Below are 19949 nucleotides of genomic sequence, written 5' to 3'. Positions count from 1 at the left end.
AAAAAAAAAAACAACTCAGGATAGCTAAAACAATCCTGTACACTGAAAGAGCTTCTGGGGTATCACAATACCTGATTTCGATCTGTCCTACAGAGCAGTGGTAACTGCATGGTATTGGTATAGAAACAGACTGGTTGATCAATGGAATCAAATTGAAAACCCAGAAATAACCCCACACACTTATGGAAACTTGATTTTTGACAAAGAAGCCAAAACTATACAACAGAGAAAAGAACGCTTCTTCAATAAACAGTGCTGGTCTAACTGGATGTCTGCATATAGAAAAATGTAAATAGATCTATATCTATCACCCTGCACAAAACTCAAGTCCAAGTGGAGCAAAGACCTCAACATAAAACCAGATACACTAAATATGATAGAAGTGAAAATGGGGAATAGCCTTGATCACATTGGTACAGGAGAGAACTTTCTGAACAAAACACCAACAGCTCAGGTACTAAGATCAATAATTAATAAATGGGATTTTCTGCAACTGAAAAGCTTCTGTAAGGCAAAGAACACTGTCAATAGGACAAATGGCAGCTTACAGCATGGGAAAAGATCTTTACCAACACTACATACGGATATTAACCCTAATGTATAAAGAATCCAAGTAATCCACTCATAAAACTAGGTAACTGAATTAAAAAGTGGAGTACAGAGCAGAGAATTCTCAATAGAGGAACATCGAATGGCAGAGAAACACTTAAAGAAATGCTCAACATCCTTAGTCATCAGGGACATGCAAATCAAAACTACCCTGAGATTTTTACCCTACACCCTTCAGAATGGCTAAGATCAAAATCTCAAGTGACAACATATGCTGGAGAGGATGTGGGGAAAGCTCCTCCACTGCTGGTGGGAATGTAAACTTGTACAACCACTTTGGAAATCAATCTGGTGTTTTCTCAGAAAACTGGGAATGGTGCTGCCTTAAGATCCAGCTATACCACTCCTAGGCATATATCCAAAATATACTCAACTATACAACAAGGACATTTGTTCAACCATGTTTGTATCAGCTCTATTCATAATAGCTAGAAGCTGGACACAACCTAGATGTCCCTCAGTGGAGGAATAGATACAGTAATTGTGGTACATTTACACAATGGAATACTACTCAGCTATTAAAAACAAGGCAATCATGAAATTTGTAGACAAATGGTGGGAACTATAAAAGATCACCTTGAATGAGGTAACCCAGAAGCAGAAAGACACACACAGTATATACTCACTTATAAGTGGATATTAGCCACATAATATAGGACAAACATTCTAAAATCTATACTCCTAAAGAAGCTAAACAACAAGGAAGACCCTAGAGAAGATGCTTAAACCTCATTCAGAAGGACAAATGCAATAGACATTGGAAGCAGCAGAAGACAGAGAACAGGGCAGGAGCCTACCACAGATGACCTCTGAAAGACTTTACTGATTGAGATATCGAAGCCTCTAAGTTTCTTAAGAGAGTGGAGAACTTATGTTCTTCATGGTGGACAACTCATACCTTACATATTAATTTATGCTAATAATGACTCCTGGCAACGGACGTCGTCAGAGTTGGGATGAAATGACTCAGAGTGAAACTGACTAACTGAAAACATAAATCTCAAGCTCTGAGTCAAGTTATGGACACCCACCTTTGGGGAAGGGGAAGGTTGGAGGGAAACTGTCTAACAGTGCCGACGATTAGGCTAAGCTTGCCTGCCTAACACGGCCCCAGTAAACAGGCTGACCACTTGGCTCAGGGAGTGTGGGGGTCGGAGAGTTCTCCATTTTGTGATACACTGATGAGCTGGGTGGGCACCAAATTCTTGAAAATGAGACCACCTTAGTTGTGAGGCCCTCTCAGGCTTGTAGTTTGTGTTTCTCCTTATGCTTCATTTGAGTTTGTATTCTTTTGTAATAAAGCAGTAATCAAAGAGGCTGGGGGTGGGGGCCTGTGAGAGGGCTTAGTGGATAAAGACACTTGCCTCTGAGCCTAAGACCCAATTTGATTCTCGGAATTCAAGTGGTAGAGAGATAGCAGACTGACTCCTGCAGGTGTGTGCACAGCAGGGCACATGATCCACCACCCCATACAGAAATGCATATGTACACATATCAAATAAATCAATGCAGAAGGGGGCTGAGGGTGTGCTTGTTGGCAGGGTGTTTGCCTGGAGGACAAGAAGCCCTGGGTTCGACTTCTAGCATTGCCCAAATTGAGTGTGGTGCACACCCGTAATCCCAGCACACAGGAGGCTGAGGTAGGCTTCTCCTGGCAAAAGACAATAGTGTGGCTGTCACTGAGCTGTCACCAGCTCCAGTGGAGTTCGCTGCTCCCCTACGGCAGTCATTGGCGATGCTGTTTCGTGAGGCTCAGAGTTTCTGGCTTGCGGAGACAGTTTGTCCCATTGCCCTTCTACAGCCCTTCTACTCAGAGCCCCTCAGAGTAGTAGTGATTAAGTAGACTTGGATTTGGTGATAGCTAGAATCTCCAAAGTTGTGGCTAGTGGATAAAATGCAGGGATTTGGAGGAGAATGTACGAAGTTTGATCTAACTCTGGCTAAGTTGCTTAAGATAGCAGAGACAGTTTCCATTTATATAAGACACAAGCTGGTAACAACATTTGACTTTTGCAGTTCTTGTAGCACATATCAGATGAGATTTGATTACAGAACCTCTCTTTGTAGGTTTGTCTATATATTTACCTATTCTGTGTGTCTGTCCTAATGCTCCCTTTGAGTCTTCTAGCCTCACCTTCCACTGTGTGTGACACAAGTATGGACTCTAGGGATGGCAGCAAGCCCTTTCACTGGCTGGGACGTCTTACCAGCCTGTAGAAATCTTTTAACTAACTTTCAGAATTATTTTCTTTAAGAAACATAAAATAAGAAAACAGGTTTAGAACCTTAAGTATTTTAGATGCAGGTTTGGGTGAGACTTCTTAAGGTCCTTTACAGAATCTTTACAGGACATACTTTACCGCTGGGAAACCATCAGAGGTCACACACTGTAAATTCTGGAGTCAATGTTGCCAGTTTGGATTTGAGTTCTCCAAGAATCCCAACAATATTGTACACCATTCTGTGTGACATGGGTCTTGAGACACAGTAAGTGCCTCATATGTTTTTGCTCAACTTTCTCAGATACTTAAAGGATGTCTTTGTCACCCAATCAATTAAAATTGGTAGATTTTCACCAAATCTGGTGTATTTATTGTTCTTGATGTCAGTGCTTCTCTGAATTACTAGGAATTTTCTAGGAGTGGGGGTGGTGGTGGTTATTTTGTTGGTTTTGTTATCCCGATATACCATACAGCAACTTGAAAACATTGGGTTCTTGATAAATATTTTTTGAATGGAGATTTTGTGTTGAATTTGTCATTGAGAGGTTATTTTCTGTATAGTCTGACAGTAGGTAAATTGAACCTGTTTGTTTAAGAGAGTGCAAACCATCCTTCTCTATACATTATTTTAAGTGTATAACAAAAAACAATTTTGAAAGTAGAGAAGAATAAGTTAATAAGCCAATTAAGATAAAATTTAAATATGACATTTTAAATGACATTTAAAAATAATATTTTAAGATTGGTGGACTTAAAAATAGTCAAAGGCATTTCCCTGTGACCATTCATCATGACTTCCACGTTGTCTGCCCTTTCCACTCACAGGCCAACTTAAGACTAGAGTATTTTAACATTTGTATCTGAATTTTTCATGTTTCTTATTTCTCTGTCCAACATTTCCGCTGGGAAAACTCTCCAGATCATTTGTTAGCTTCCTCATGATTTCTCCTCGATTGCACTGGCAACATTTGGGGCCAATCAAGAGCAAAGTAGGCAATGGGGTCTCCTACAATCCTACATGTATGTAGGTGCTAACTCATTACCACATTGTCTGTGATCGCTACCAGTCATTAATGAATATAGCCTTATCATGAGACCTAATGTGAATATGATGACCAGTTAGCTTTAATATGCTTTCAAAAGACAGTCAGCACTATCTCATGGGAAGTAACATTCTGTAATTACCTCCTCCTATTAAAAGAAAAACAATACCCAGAAATTAATGAATATAGCAAGAGTCTACTTCCTATCTTAATTTTATCTTAATTGCAAATGTGGATCAATTAAAAATAAAAAGACTATGCTTGCAAAGGCCCCTCTTATGTTTTTGTCACCCAGCTCCCTAGTCATCAATTCAATGTATATAAACATGAAATGCGTGAATTCTTACCTTCTGAGACCAGATAAACCAACTCTACCAGCAGAGCCCCTGCGAAACAGGCAGATCCATGGAACATCGTCAAAAAATTCATGGAAGTTCCTCTGAAGGTTCTTGGAATGACTCCCTGTGTTACCATGGAGACTAGGAGAGCAAGAAGAGGCCGGAATTTAGGACTTTGCCTAAATCACTTTCATAGACCATATCCTGACAACTGTTGATCATGCATCAAATTTACCAAAGAGCAAATTTTATGGGTTGTGCTTTGTTAAAGCTGGCGCACAGGTAGCTTATGACACATTTAGAGATAACCTCAAGGAACAAAATATGACAACATGCAGTCTCATAAAGCTTCCAGGAGGAACTGACGGCTTGGCAGCTGAGTGCTGTAATGGAATCACCAAAGTTCAGCCATATTTGAATATTTCTGATGCATTTGTGTCAAGGTGCCAGCTGTTCTGAATAACACCTCTGTCATGGGGTCTCTGCCTGTGATTCCATGGCCTATGGAACACTTGAATTTATCATAGAAAATTTGCACAGGACTTCTGGAGTTGTACAAGAATGCTTTAAACTCTTAATTTATTGGCCCTGTGATCATATGTGAGCTGATTAACCAACACCTTTTGAAATGGGGATTTTATCGATATTCATGTACAGAGAGGTGTAGTGATACCTCGTGTTCTACCTACAAAGGGATTAGTTTAATCCTTATTTGCATGCGTTAAATCTAGCTACTTTTATTTAGCTCTTTGCCATTTGTATTAATTCTGTGAGAATTTCATATAATGTATTTTGATCATAAACACCCTCCACTTCTCTCCATGACTTCTTCCAGATACACCCGCTTACCCTCCCAGTCCTACAACTGGCTTTTTGTTTCTTAGTAGCTCATGGACTCCAGTTTGTGCAGTCCACACATTCCTGCATGTGGCTCCATGTTTTGGAGCATGGCTGACCCACCAAGAACCTTTAAAGAAGACCGAGTCTCCACTCCCCAAGCCTCTGTTGGGGGGTTACTTAGACACATCAAATCCTTCCTAGTCGGTGCTAGAATGTTGACCTTGACCTTGTCACGTCTTGTGTAGGCACTCACAGCTGCTGTGAGTTTCTGAGTGAAGCAATGTTGTCATGTCCAGAAGTCACTTCCCCTCTGGTCCTCTCCAGCTTCTGGCTCTTACCCTCCACCTCTTCTTCAGCAGTCACCCCTGAGACTCGGGAGGGGCAGGGCACACCACTGATTGCTGTTTTTCTCTGCACTTTGGCCAGCTGTGAGTTTTTGTGTTAAGTTTAACTGCCTTAAACAATGTTTATCCTACAGCGACCTCTATAAATCCTTTATATAAGTTGCCCATCTCCTAGTTAGCCTAAATTGTCAACTTACCACAGGCTAAAGTCATCTTAGAGAAGGAGACTCAACTGCAGATTTACCTAACCCATTTGGCCAGTGGGCACCACTTGGTCATTACTTGATAGAGGAGGGCTCCAGTGTGGGTGGGACCAACACAGGTTTTTGTGAGGTGCATAAGAAAGATGACAAGCATTGCCTTTTTTAGGTTCTTGCCTTGAGGTACTGCTCTGATTTCCATCATGAACTGTGAGCCAAAAAAAAAAAATCTTTTCATCCATAAGTTGGTTCTCGTCACAGTGCATTACCACAGCAACAGAACACCTCATTTAAAGGGAGATAATTCAGAAAGAGGGTTTGACTGTCTGGAACAGGTATCCCTTCCCTCACCCACCCCCCAGTCATGATGGTGGCAATAGTCTGAGGAAGAGCCATGAGGGAATTTATGAAAAATTAGCTAGAAGTAATCTTTTCTGAAATTAAAACGGGTTAAGGTAAGTATATAGGCTTATGTTTATGTAACACTAGCAAAGCTGAATTAAAATTGTCCTGTTAAAACATTTGATAATTACTATATAGTAGTATCAGAGAATTGCTTCAAAATTACATAACAGGGTGGAGGAAGTCATGGAAGCTATAGTAGATAGGAAACATTTCACCCTGAGTCACATTTGTCAGGGCTGGAAGATGGATGCATGGAGTCCATCTTACCAATGTCTATTGTTTTTATTCAGCCAATAAAGAAACACATAGAGTGACGTGAATCATCTTGAGTCTGAGTGGTTGAATTATTTGATTTCTAATTTTCTTCTTGTTTTTCTTTTGTGCTTTGAGAACTTTTCTGCAGTGAGATCATAAATTACTATTAAAACTCATTTTAAAAAGAAAGGATAATAGACAGTTGATGAATTTCAAACACTAAACATTTCCTTGTCTTGTCTATAAGAAAGGCTTGTTTTTATTGCCTCTTTTTTTTCTCTTGAGAATTGTTCACCCCTGGCTTACTTTTACTTCCCTAGAAAAACTCTGTACCTCTCCAGCACAGAAACCCCTCCCACCAACCACGTTATCACAATTAATGCATATGTGTGGGCTCAGGGACCACAGCATTTGTGTCGAGGTCAGAGGATGACGTTCTGGGGTCAGTTCTTTCCTGCTGCCCTGAACTCCCAGAGACTGAAAAGGTCATCAGTCTTGACAAGTATGTTTACCTGTAGAACCATCATGCCCACTCTTGTTCAGCAGTTCAGTGAACTTACTGAGACACAAAACAGACACATGCTAATGCTCTCTCCTGTACTTGCACAACATGTCTGGCTTCTTTTCTATGTGTCATCCCCTTGCCTTTATGCATTCATTCAGTGAACATTTAGGGGTGTCCCTGTCTGTGCTCCAGGAAATCTGCTGAGAGATGGGCAGGAGATGGAAGAGGCAGCCCTTTCTTCTCTGATTTTAAGCTCCAGAAGGGCTGACAGAGGGGCACATGGTGCTATGCAGGCCCTCAATTGAACAGACACTTGTTGGGGGATGAGGAAAATGATGGCGGTAAATAAGGTACTGCGAAGAAGGGCATCTTATATTGGTGGTAGGCTCTTCAGCTGTTCTGCACAGTACCAATCACTGACAGGAGCCTGCGAGCAAGCTTTCTAGTGCTTTCAAGAAGGTCCTCCTGTTGGTATGAAACTCTGGGAAGAATGGATTCCAGTTAGGATGGATTTGTCTCCTGACTCCTGCTGCACCATAAATACTGGAAGACAAGTAACAGTCAGGAAGAACAAGCGGGCTGACTCCTTTCCCTGGGAAGAGGAACAACGCAGGAGACCATGATTACCCTGCTGCTTAATTATTAATCCCGTGCTTTCTCTTGCTAGAACTTCCGGTGTGGTATATAATTCATGAATGCACTTTGCCAGCTCTCTGCCTGCTGGTTAATCTTCCTTTGGTGTCACTTTAGTCATTTCTGAAAGCCTCCAGTTCCCTTTTATAGGACTTAGCTTTTCAAGCCTTCAGATCTCCAAATCTCGGGTGCCTAATTGCATGTTCTGATCTTGCTCAACTTTAGTGATCATCAGCTTGTGCTTTCAGGCTCCAAGATGCTTCTTGTAGCCCATTATGGTGCATGTATTATCAACAAGACAGCCACTACTCTAAAATAACCACTATACTAGGGAGACACAGTAAAAAAAAGAATACTCAAAGCGTGTGTGGAAACCGGCCTCCTTGCCAATGAGAGCTAGAAATGTGTCTCTCGAGAGCAGCAGCTACGGTTTGTGAGGATGTCACTCGCAGCACGTGTGCTCTGTAGCGTATGGAGACATAAGCACCTTCCCGAGGCACCTGCACCTGGGAACTCATGGCTAGAATTCTTCTTTTTTTCTTTTTACTCCAGTTGTTCTGGAGCAGTTCAAAATGTGTACATTGAGTTTAAGGAGAAGCAGTTAAGAACCTATAAAAAAACCCACAATCCCAGAAACAGAGCTTACTGCATCAGACCTGCAGAGCATCACTCTGCCCTTCTCCCTGAAGACTTCAGCCTGAAATCTCATGGTGACACGACTTCTCACTGTCTGCAGTGACATGTATTAGCTCTCAGCAGCTTTAATATCATATAGCCCATCCTTCTAGCCATCCAAATCTTGGTTTCTTTGTCCATTTGCCTCTGATGTCTTACATTCTATATTCATTTTCAATCCATTTACACCTATAGTCACTATAGCATGAGCCCATGTAGGGATAGGACAGCCACAGTGGGAGAGGGAGCTGTGGTGAATCCTGAGTCCAGCACTACTAATTACATGCAAACAACAGTGAGGAGAACGAACTTATATGATGCTGCTGATTGCAAAGTGCTGTCTATGTAGGAAGCAACCGGAGCTTTGCTTTGCATGAAATACATCCCTAGGTTCTGTGGTGACCCCATCTCTAGGTGATGAGGGGGGCCCAGGGTCTCATGGTACTGGTAGCCAGTGGTAGAACGGCATTTGAACTCAGATCAGTCTGGTGTAAGATTAGAAAGCCGAGTGGTAGTGTTATACTACCTCACTGGCACTTCTTAAGGTTACAGATCAACACACCCATTCACACTTTATACCAGTTGATTTTTCACTTACCCTAATGCTGTGATAAAGGAAGTAATGATTTTTTCCCCCACTTTTAAGGTCAAACAGTTGAAGCTTAGAGGTTAAATGAGTCCCCAAAGACACTCATGTGGCAGGTAGAAGACTGGACATGAAACAGAAGTTTTTTTGCCCCACAGATTTTACAGTAGAGAAATGTATACTTAGTTGAAGTCAGTTTCCAGGTAGGTATTCAAAAAGGTAGATTAGTGATTTACATGATCCATCTCTTTAAAAAGTTCATGGTTTTAATGATCTTTTTGGCTTCTAAATATTGAATCACTATGCTGAGTTGTCTAGGAATTTCTACCATGTAATCATTCATTACCTTCTAATGTAGGAAGCCCAGAGAATTTTATTTTCAAGAACCTTCTGGAAATGACATTGGGCTGAACACAAATGCCGATGTGACAGCATTTGTTCATACTTTTGTGTATTCTTTGCTGTGCTACACAATGACTTTCCCATCACAAACGCTAATAGCTGATTCATACAGAAATGAAATATTTTGATGGATCGAAAAAAGAAATGTGAATATGTGCATGACTATAATTAGACAGATTTCACTAATTTATTTTAACTTTTAACATTAATTGCTCTGGTTTTACATATGTGCATACTGTGTGTATTTTATTTTAAAACACATGTAAAGAGGTTTGAAATAACACAGAGTATAACAGACTTATTAAAGATTTTAGCCACAAATGAAATTATTAGTACTTTCATTTAGGATGATTATGCAACAGTTGTGGAAAACAGGTGACATTGGATATATGAAGATAGTTGCAGGGGCTGGAGAGATGGCTCAGTGGTTTAGAGCACAGATAGTTCCTCTAGAGCACCCAGGTTTTATTCCTGCAGCCACATGGTGGCTCACAACCATTTGTAACTCTAGTTCTGGGGGATCAGATGCCCTCTCCTGGCATCCAGAGGAACTGCATGCACATGGTGCACATACCTGCATATAGGCAAACACACATAGAAAATCATAACAAATACATATTCTTTAGCATGTAAAAATATTCTCAGGAAAGTGTAATGTGGGTTGAGTTAGACATAGCTATCACTTTGTGGGGAACCATGAGGAAGGTCAAAACCCAAGATGTGCATACTAGGTTATTGTGGTAAGTGCACACATACACACACACACACACACACACACACAACCACACTCAGGAAGTTCTCGAAATACTGTGATAAAATATAAAGCAGCTAGTTTAATCAGTATAAGCAATTGAGATAATGTAGAAACCTCTGATACTTAATAAACATAGTTTGAACATGTCTTATGAAATACTGGTGATTACACTTAATCTAGGGTAATTTAATTTGAAGACATCGAGTTATTAGGTAAATTGCATCAAATTTTCATCTCATTTGCATGTTTATATTACATGTTTATATAAAGTCCATGAACCACTTTTGGAGGGGTGTGTTTGTGACTGCATTTGAGTTAGAGGGAGGGAGGAGGGATTTTCACTCAGTGCACTGTAGTTCACTCCTGCCTGTTTCTGTCTGACCAAATGGTCTTGGCTTTAACCAGGTTGGCCATTTCCTTTATCTATATCCAAACAGAGTGAATCGTTGGTTATACATGGAAGAACAAGAAAACTGAGACGCTGTTTTAAATGAGGGTGAAAACAGGTTTTCTTAAAGTGTCCTTTGGGATTCAGGGCAGGAGCAGTGCTGCCCTCAGAGCACTCCCTGATGGTGACACTCACCGGCTGGGTTCACCAGGGCTTCAGACACTCCAAGCAGCACGTACTGTGGAACCAGACAGATGCAGGCCATGGAGGAAGCAGAGAAAAGTTTGCTTGAAGGAGGCTGCTGGTCGAGCTTTCGGTATATTTCTAGAAAGCCGGCTACTGCCACAGACGAGGCTGCACAAATGTTACCAGCAACTGCAGGAGAAAACAAGATGGACAGAGATCTGGGAGGCATGCTAACCAGACACAACATTCTTTGTTCCTCGACCTGTGGGTGATTCGATTCTGGAACATTTTAGATAGTAAAAAGCTTTCAATTTACAAGACAGGAAATTTTAAGGACAATTTTAGTAAGGTTCAGAGGCTTGAGCCAATCAGGGATGTATGTCAGGGAAGGAGGAGAAAGGGAGAAATACAAGGAAAGCCCACTGGTAGTGGCTGAAGTCTGTGTAAAGAGGCGGCAGGTACTGATGTGAGAACATGGTGGAGACAGTAGCATCAGTGAGATTTATAGGTAGACAGAGAGAACATGAATTTAATTCTGGACAGAGTTGGTGGCACAAAGCGGGGCGACTAAATAGAACTTCCCAGAAAATATTAAGAATATGTACCACAGCTCGGAAGACCATGTGAACAAGGGAGGAAGATTAATAAATCAACTGCCGAGTTTTAAGGTCAGATAAAAATGAAAGAAAGGAACTGAAGAGAAAAATCTATAGAATGCCCCCATGATGTGATAAAATTTGCAATAAGACAAAAGAGTAACACTAGGGAAAGGACAGACAAAGAGGCAGTGTTTGAAAGGAAGGCTTCAGAAAGGATGGAACAGAACCCTGTCACTCCAAAGAATCAACAGGAGCTTCTGACCTTGGGGCCCAGCCATTCAGAAGATAGTGATAGGATGAAGAGTTTTGTAAACTGAGCTATGAGCTCCTCAAAGCTCCATTGCTACCGTAAAGGACAGGTGAGCACTCATGTTCCTGCCCTTCCTCTGAAGAGGACCTGGAGATAACTCTCCATGTTTACATATAATGACTTTAGACTTGGGGAAGAAGGATAATAGTGAAAATTAGGATTCTGGAGAGTAAGCCTCTCCACTGTTCACACCTCACTCAGTGCGTAGGGGTACTCTGAAAGCAAGAGCTTTCTCTCGATAGTGGAATCCCCTCATTCCTCCCCACCTCCCGTATTTTGTGGGGGATTCCAACAAGTATGACACTTGATAAATCTCATTCGTGTACACAGACACACTAGCCACAGCACAGTGCTCCTGTAGTTTTACGTCATTCAGCCATACCTTTCAGTTATTGTTTAGAAAAATGGGCAGGTGGAGGTCACCGGAAGTTTGAGAAAGACTGCCAGCATACATAAGGAAAGCAAAGAGGAAGGAGAGATACTCTGCAGTCAATATCCTCAGAGATATGGCAAAAGTTATGTTATCCACACTGTATGAATATGTTTCCATGAAAGAAGAATGACTATATATATATATATATATACCTTAGAATGATTTATATATAAAGCATATACATATATATATGGTACATGCTTATATATAAGGTATATAGAGTATAACATGTACATCACATGTATCATATATAGCTTAGAATGATTATACATTAGGCATATACATACATATGTACATATCTTAGAAGCCAAATATGACAGTTTATATTCAATATGTACTTTAATCTTTGAAAGATTAACCCAATGACATTTCCAAAAGATTAGATCTAAAACCAGAAAAAAAAAAAGAGAAATTAAAGCAACAAAACCCAACCAATTAACCACTAGGAAAGCAAATGATCAACTAACCAATTAAAAAAAATCCAAACAACTAACTAACCAACTAGCCAACTAGCCAACTAGCCAATCAATCAACTGACCAGCCAACCAAACAGACAAAAATCTCAAGATTACAGAAAACTGAAAAGAAAATTTTGAGACACCATCTAAATTGTTTTAGGCAAGTTCAACATCTGGTCAATAGGAATGCAAAAATGAAATATAGAGAAAACAGAAGGAAGGACATGTTTTTAAAAATAACAGACACAAGGCAGACATTATACAGCAAGTGAGAGTTCTTGGAATAATCAGCCCCTAAACAGATGTTCCCAAAAGTCCCTCCCGGTAAGGATCAGGGAACTCTGTGGAAGATGAGGCAGAAAGAATGTCTGGGCCAGAGGTTCCAAGGAAACAAGGTCCTCAAATTGACATGAGCAAAGCTCATATGAGCTCACAGTGACCGAGGCAGCAAGCATAGGCCTGCCTGAGTCTGCGCCAGGTCCTCTGTGTACATATTATGGCTTCTAATTTAGTGTGTTTATGGGATTCCTGTGTGTGTATGAGTGGATTTCTGATTTTAGTGACTTATTTGGCTCTTTCCCTTCTGTCTGTCTTGTCCAGTTCCAGCGTGATAGTTTCTGTCTTGTTATATTTTATTTCTGTTTTATTATTGTCCCTTAGAAGCCCGCTTGTTTTCCAATGAGAGCCAGAAAGGGAGTGGATCCAGATGGGAGAGGAAGTGGAGAGGAATTGAGAGAAGTAGGAGGAAGGGAACCACATTCAAGATATTAAGAAAATTTTTTTTTCAATAAAAGACAAAAAAAAAAAAAAAAAAAAAGAAGGGACAATAGGCTTACTTCTTCCCCATTGAAAGAATTTACCCGAATCAACTGTACAAAGGTTGAAAAGTTCTTTATCAAGATGCCATAATATGTAATTTTAAAACATTTTAGAAAATTCTTTCTTTTTAGGAGGTCAAGTCAGAAAACCAGGAATAAGTGTCAAGTTGATTTCCTGTTGTAATCTGCAACTTGAAGGTGTAGCTAAGCGGTAGAATACACACTTGGTGTGTGTGAGGTTCTGACTCAGGCCCACCACAGAGAGGTACCTATTTTAGAATTTGACTTTTAAGAGTGTCTTCTGAGATGTCTTTCATGTTAAATAAAGAAATCTAGACAAATAAAAGCAAAGCGAAACAACAACATTCCACAGGCTCTTTGGGTATTGAGTATCACTTAGTCTAAGGTTACTGCACCCCATCTCACCTCGTCAGAGGCGGAGCTATGGTTGTTAGCACTCATGAAGAGCATCATGTGTTCTGCCAAAAGGTTTATAATTTGTCTGAGAAAGCATGTAGTGTGGCTGCTGATTTGTTCGACCCAGTCTGTGGTTTGGGTTTTCTGTAAATGGCCAGTAAAAGAGACACTTCCTTCAATCCAAAAGGCAAAATTAACAGAATGGAAGCATGTATGTAACAAGAGAAAGAACATTTTTTTACAAGCTTTTAATGAATCCCATTCAAAATAACAGTCTGTGAGGGAACCATGTAGTTTCACTTAGCTGGGGTTCAAAGTTAACATTTCTTGTGATCAAATAACTTGAAAGATCGTGCAAGCTCTCAGTTTGAATGTCCACAGACAGATGCGGGGCCAGGTTTGGTCCAGAGCTGCAGCGAGCCTCTTGTTTTGCTGTCTGTTTTGAATTTTATCTTTGGCTTCTTAACAAACAGTGGCTTTTCCCCCGGTCACTGCCACTGTCACATACACCTGCATGGAATGCCAGAAAGCTGTCCTGGGTCCTCTTCCACTCTTGACACTCCACTGTGTGGCCAGCACTGTTTATGTCCCTGAGAGGCTGTTAGCTGTGGAGACCCTCAGGCACACACCCAACAACAGAATCAGAGGTGTGCTGAAACTGTATCCACAGACGGTTTCTATCCACATTAAACTCTGAGAAGCTCTGTATTAGCACAGAATGATATCTGACCTTATCTAGCTCAGTCCAATTAAGGGTTCCTCTGATCTGATCTAGATTAGTCCAACCAAGGGTCCCTCTCCAGACAAATATGAGAAAAGTCCACTTTGAATCAAAACGCATGTGATGGCATCCTTTATAAAGAGCAAGGATTTATTTTCTCAGTTTTACAGGTTGGGAATGCCATCATCAGGGTTCAGCAAGTTCACCTCGTGGTGCAGACCGCTGCTCAGCTGGAAGAGGATGAATGCTATGACCTCACAGAGTGAAAGTCACAGGGCAAAAGGAACAAACTTCTTCCATCAGGTCCTTTTTCTTAAGGGCATGGAATCTTATTTATGTCTCAGTCACTGCTCACCATCGAACCATCCCGATACCGTCCCATTGGCGATTAAATTTCAATGTGACTTTCAGAGGGGATGAGACCATTTAAACTATAACACACATTTCTTAGATGATCTGGAACAGAGTTTCTTATATATGAAGGATCTAAATGCCTGTGTTTGCTACTCCCAGCCTTAGGCCAGTGAAAAATGACTTAAAAAATTCAAAGTTTGATTCCAATCTACATTTAATCTATTCCATTAAATTTTTTTAACTTGGGTGAGATCACAGCATAACCGAAGCAGAGCGCCATTGATCAGAATGTACACATTTTAAGGTTTCTGTAGATCTGTATTTACAAGATTGAGCACAATGGTTCCAGAGATATCAAATAATATGTGCGTTAATATTGGCTGTGAGATTGCAGAAAAGCCTGTAAGCATCTCAAAGTCCTCATAATTTATATTATCTTACCATGCAACACTTTCAAAATTAGAGCATGATAAAATAAAATAAAAAAGTTGGAATTCATCTATAATTAACCCTTCATTTACTGTCATTTATTGAAGCAACAATCTAATAATAACTAAAGGATATATTAAGATTTTTAAGGCATTGGTTAAGGTTATCAACTAGGTAGACTACAGAGTTTCCATAAGTAGTCTATGTGCTTCCATAGCTACAAAATTCTATTGAGAGGTTAGAACATTCTCCTTGGATCCTTTGTTTAGCAGCTTTCCAGAACAGAATATGAACTTGGCAATGACTTCATTATCATGTGTCTGCTGCCTTCTGGAAAGATACTTCCCACTGTTAAAATGGCGTGTGTTGGGGCTAGAGAGATGACTCAACATTCAACAGTACTCATTGAAAGTGCAAGCGATCAGGATTTCATTTCCAGCACCAACATGGCGGCTCACAACTGTTCCAGGGATCTAATGTCCTCTTCTGGCCACTGCATGCAGGTGGTACGCAAACATGCATGCAGACAAAATACCTTTACACATAAAGTAAAAAAAAAAAAAAACTCTCAAAAAATGAGCAGCATTTTAAAATTTTTATTGAATTTGCTCTTATTTGTATGCTTCTGTGTTTGGGCAGAACTGCCCTCCTCTGTATTGGTTCTCCCTGGATCACTGATCTCATTTCAGGAGATAGGCCTCTGTCTCTCTTAAGTTTTGAATAGGGAACAGATCATTCATTTAACATGATCATATCCAAGCATTTTTCTTTATAAGGTATCAAATATTGCTTCAGATGGTACACTCAATTCACTTACTTCACTCAAAGTTAATTCCAATTTTATGTTAGCTTTAAGACCTGGGGATATTAATGTGCCTTTGTTAAACAAATGTACAGCTAAGAAGAAAATTTACTCCTGCTGATATCTATGAAAGTGAATCAAGTGAATCCTTTACCTGTTTGCATGGTTCTTTCTATTAAATGTTTTGCATTGGGCATATAGTATCTTTCTTGGGTAAATCATATTTAAAAGCCTTTTCATGTTTAAAATCATGAAAAAAGCAACTTCAATGAGGCATAGCCTCACATGTGCTATAAGTCACCAGTTCAAGGCCATCCAGGGCTGTAATATCATGAGCTTGTTTAAAAGTAGAAGAGGGAAAAGAGAATAAAAGTAATTGTCTCAGAGCTAATCCCACTTTCACTTAAAGCGACTGGAGCCAGGACTTTGATTTTTAGGCTAACCATCACTTCCTCTCCAACCCAATGGAAATGTCACATGACAGCCAATTATGTGAAGTAGTGGAACATTCTGGTTATGCATAAAGGGGCCAACATGTTGCTTGAACTATATTACAACCGGCTTTCACTTACAATCAGAATTTTCAGGTTACTGTAAAGTAGATCTTACAAGTATTTAAATACATTTTGTCTGGCTGTATTTCAACTTAAACAGTACCTCAAAGCCAAGAGAATTCTGTGCTCAGGCTTTGTATGGGTCTTATCAGTAATCTTAATTGGGCTCATTTTAACCAGATAATTACTGGTGTGTGTCAGCACTCATTACTGGCTGCCACAGTTTATAGAAATGTAGTATATGTAATCAGTGCAAGGAAAAGAAGTTCTTACGGTGTAAACAATTTTGCATTGTAATAATCTGAAACAAAATATGGCTATATATGACAGGTGATAGTGCCAACTTTAGAATTTTGGTAACTTAAGGTTGACTTTTAAATAGATACATCTATGCACCTATGATAATAGGGAATATAAGATAGGTAAATACTGTCAGCACATTGCACTTCAAGCCTTTGCCTGGCATAGCTCTGGCAGGTGTAGGGTTCTGTTGTTTGTTTTTCTTGATGGTGTCTCACGTATCCCAAGCTGACGTCAAACTCATTCTGTAGCTGAAGATGACCGTGAACTTCTTATCTCGCCTTCACCTTTTGATTGCAGGCAGGCATCACTATGCCAGGTTTATGATGTGCTTATGGTCAAACCAGGGGCTTTGTGCATGCCAGACAGGCCTTCTACCAACTGGGCCACATCCCCAACCCCTAGAGATGTTTTCAATGACTGAGATACTTTGTGATTTTATTCAGTGATAGACTCAGCAGTTCATATTGTAAACTAGAAATCCTTTTCATTGCATTGTTTATGAGATAGATACATGATCCTTTAAATATCAAGTTTGACCAGTCAAGTGAGGTGTCCCCGTATCTCAGGAGTCTAGGTTGTGATTCTGCCTCTCAAACTTTGGCATTGTCTTCAGCACCTACTTGACTTGAGTAGGACAGTTTCTGAAGGAGAAGCAACTGGATATTGTAAGTAGTGGGACAATTTAAGACATGGATGCTTATTAAAGCAACAAGAGGAGATGTTGTCATGTCACTGCCAACACAACGATATCTAGAATCTGACCAGGAGCGAATCTCTGGGCATGTCTGAGAGGGACATTCTTGGCCCACCCTACTCTAGTTTCATTATGTTGCTGTGAGAAACTGCATGACCAAGACCAATAGTGGGGTGGGGTAGTAAAGCCTTGGTTTGGCTGATACTCCATGTCACAGTTTATCACTGTGGGATGTTGGAAGAGGAACTTGAAGCAGAAAGCCCAGGACATGTTGCTTGCTGAAGCACTCGAGGCTCCTACTTACTAGTTTTTTATATAACTCAGGACTACCTGCCTAAGGATGGTTCCACCCACAACTGACTAGGGCTTCCTACATCCATTGGTAGTCAAGACAATCCCTTACAGACATGCTAGGAAGCAAATATGACCAGGCAATTCCTCAATGGAAGCTTTTTCTCTAAGCTCCAGACTGTGCCAAGACGGCAGTTAATGCTAACGAGGGCAACAGCAGTCCATGTTGGTGTCCCAGGCTGAGTAAGAAGAAAGTGAGCAGATTGTCAGCACTCCCTCTCTGCTTCTCTGTGTCCTGTATGACCTGTTTCCTCCTTCCCCTGTCGCCATACTTTCCCCATCATAAAGGACTTGTGAGCCAAAATGAGTTGCTTTCATCAGGACTTTGTCACTGCTTCAAGAAAGGTAACCAATACAGGGGTGTTGAACTTACTTTCCGCTGCTAATTGAAAATAGCAGTAAAGATTCCAAGTTAATGCTGAAAATTTAACTTCTATAATATAATTGCCACATATAGTTGAATAATGGAATAATACTAATAATTCCAATAATAGCAGTACTAATAATGGTATAATGGCCACAGAATTAAACCCCCTGAATTTAAATGACACTATTGTTATGAGGGTCAGTATACTAAATTATAGTTTACCATGCATCTAAGTGTAATATATATGTGATGTCAAACTAGGAATTCATTAGTGTATGCCCATTCATAATTTATATGAGTATACTTCACTCAGATTTTCAGGCATTTTAGTTCAAAGTAGAAGGAAATTTTAGTATTAGATTGACTTGATTATGTAAATTGGTATCAGAAAGTACCCTTGGTTTGGCTTTCATGTTCTGGCGAAACTTGTTAATCTTCCATAATCATAACCAGAATATGAAAAACCTACCCAAATATCTAGTTTAAAAGATGCATACCATCATATGTTTATATTCCCATAGCAAAACATTATGCAAATAAATGAACAAGTATGCAAATGAATGAACAAGTATGCAAATGAATGAATGAATGGAGTCTGGCTTAGAAACAACTGAATTCACTATTCCATACCCAGTGGAGCAAAGCTTCATTTCTTTTGAAGTGAGTCTAGCTTTCTTTTCTTCTGCCCAATAGGTCTTGTTACTGATTTTGCAGGGGGATAATTTAGCTCATCAAAAACATCAAATGATGTACTAGATAATTTTGCCACCTTTATCCATGAGAGCATACCTTGCAAAATAGCCATGATTTCAAATATGTCATAGAGAAAGATGATCAAATTTAAGCTGAACTTAAGATGCTTTGTTCTAAGGAAAGCTTTTTAATTAAGCTGTGATAGCTGTGTTCTTGGTCTGTTTTCTTAAAGTGGGGCAGATTTTAAAATTTCATGCATAAATTTGGTAGCTTTGCCTGGGAAGTTTCATGATACTTGCATAAGACTGCCAAGATTTTTGACATTTTGTAACATCAATGGAAACTTGCTGTATGCCGCTTTATTCTGTTTCAGTAGTGAGTTCACAAAAGTCAGACACCCAAGGTTCTACATTTACTTTCATTTGTGTCTTCCATGTTTAGAGGAGAATCCAGGATATTCTTTTTAATAATACTGTTTTCTTGGATTTCTGCATTAGTGGACATAAAAAGCATGTTTAAAATTCAGAGATTTTAAAAAAAAACAAGGTTTATATTTTGCTAAATGCTATTACAGTAGTGACAGGTCTACCTGGTGAGAAGCAAATTCTGGAAACTTGTGCATTATAGGTCTCTGTTAAGTGAGAATGACTGCAGATGATTATAGCAACTATGATGATTTTAGTCACCTGGAGTTCTAACCAGAACCAGACACCATGTGCTCTCATGGGCAGGATCATGCTCATGGGAAAACACAGAGGAAGCCGTGACTCCTGCACAGAGAAACAGCAGGATGAGTGTGTGCACAGAAGATGATGGCCTCTGGTCTTTAAGGAGAGACAGAGCAGGTCAACCAGCCAGAAGATGAAATCTGCAGTCCGAATCAACTCAAGGGAATCAGGGCTCAGCTATCAATGACCACATTCATTTGCCCTGTGTGATGTTTCTTGGGTATTTTAACCTTGGATTTTTTTTTCTTTGCCTATCAATGGACCAGTGGTGTCCCCTGCAAATGTCCCACAATCACTACCATTTGTAAGGCTTTCACTGAGCATCATGGCTATGTTCTTGGAACTGATAGAATGCTTTAAAGTCCCATATTAAATAAATGACCCCAGATTTATGTAAATTATTCCCCTCAAAGAAACCCAAAGCAAGCAGAGTGCAGACAGGAGAGCTTAGGTGTGTGTTCCAAAGTCATGCATGAAGTGGCAGCTGAGTGGCAGAGAATGCACAGGCTTCATTGTCACCCTTGCCCTGTGGT

At 40.0% G+C, this 19949-nt stretch overlaps 1 protein-coding gene across 1 annotated transcript in view; it reads right to left on the bottom strand.

The window, feature by feature from the left end:
- Slc15a5 (solute carrier family 15 member 5) overlaps positions 1–19949 on the bottom strand; it is a 109702-nt gene that overhangs the window by 50172 nt on the left and 39581 nt on the right. The window contains exons 6-7 of the mRNA XM_055611171.1: positions 10395–10574; positions 4222–4353 (exon numbers count right to left, since the gene is read on the bottom strand). Of these exons, the coding sequence (XP_055467146.1) occupies positions 4222–4353; positions 10395–10574 (312 nt within the window). The remainder of the gene's footprint in view (positions 1–4221; positions 4354–10394; positions 10575–19949) is intronic.

Source organism: Psammomys obesus, unplaced genomic scaffold (assembly GCF_907164565.1).
Source record: "Psammomys obesus unplaced genomic scaffold, mPsaObe1.curated_primary_1811, whole genome shotgun sequence".
Taxonomy (NCBI): Eukaryota; Metazoa; Chordata; class Mammalia; order Rodentia; family Muridae; genus Psammomys; species Psammomys obesus.
This window is presented reverse-complemented; position numbering and strand designations above follow the sequence as displayed.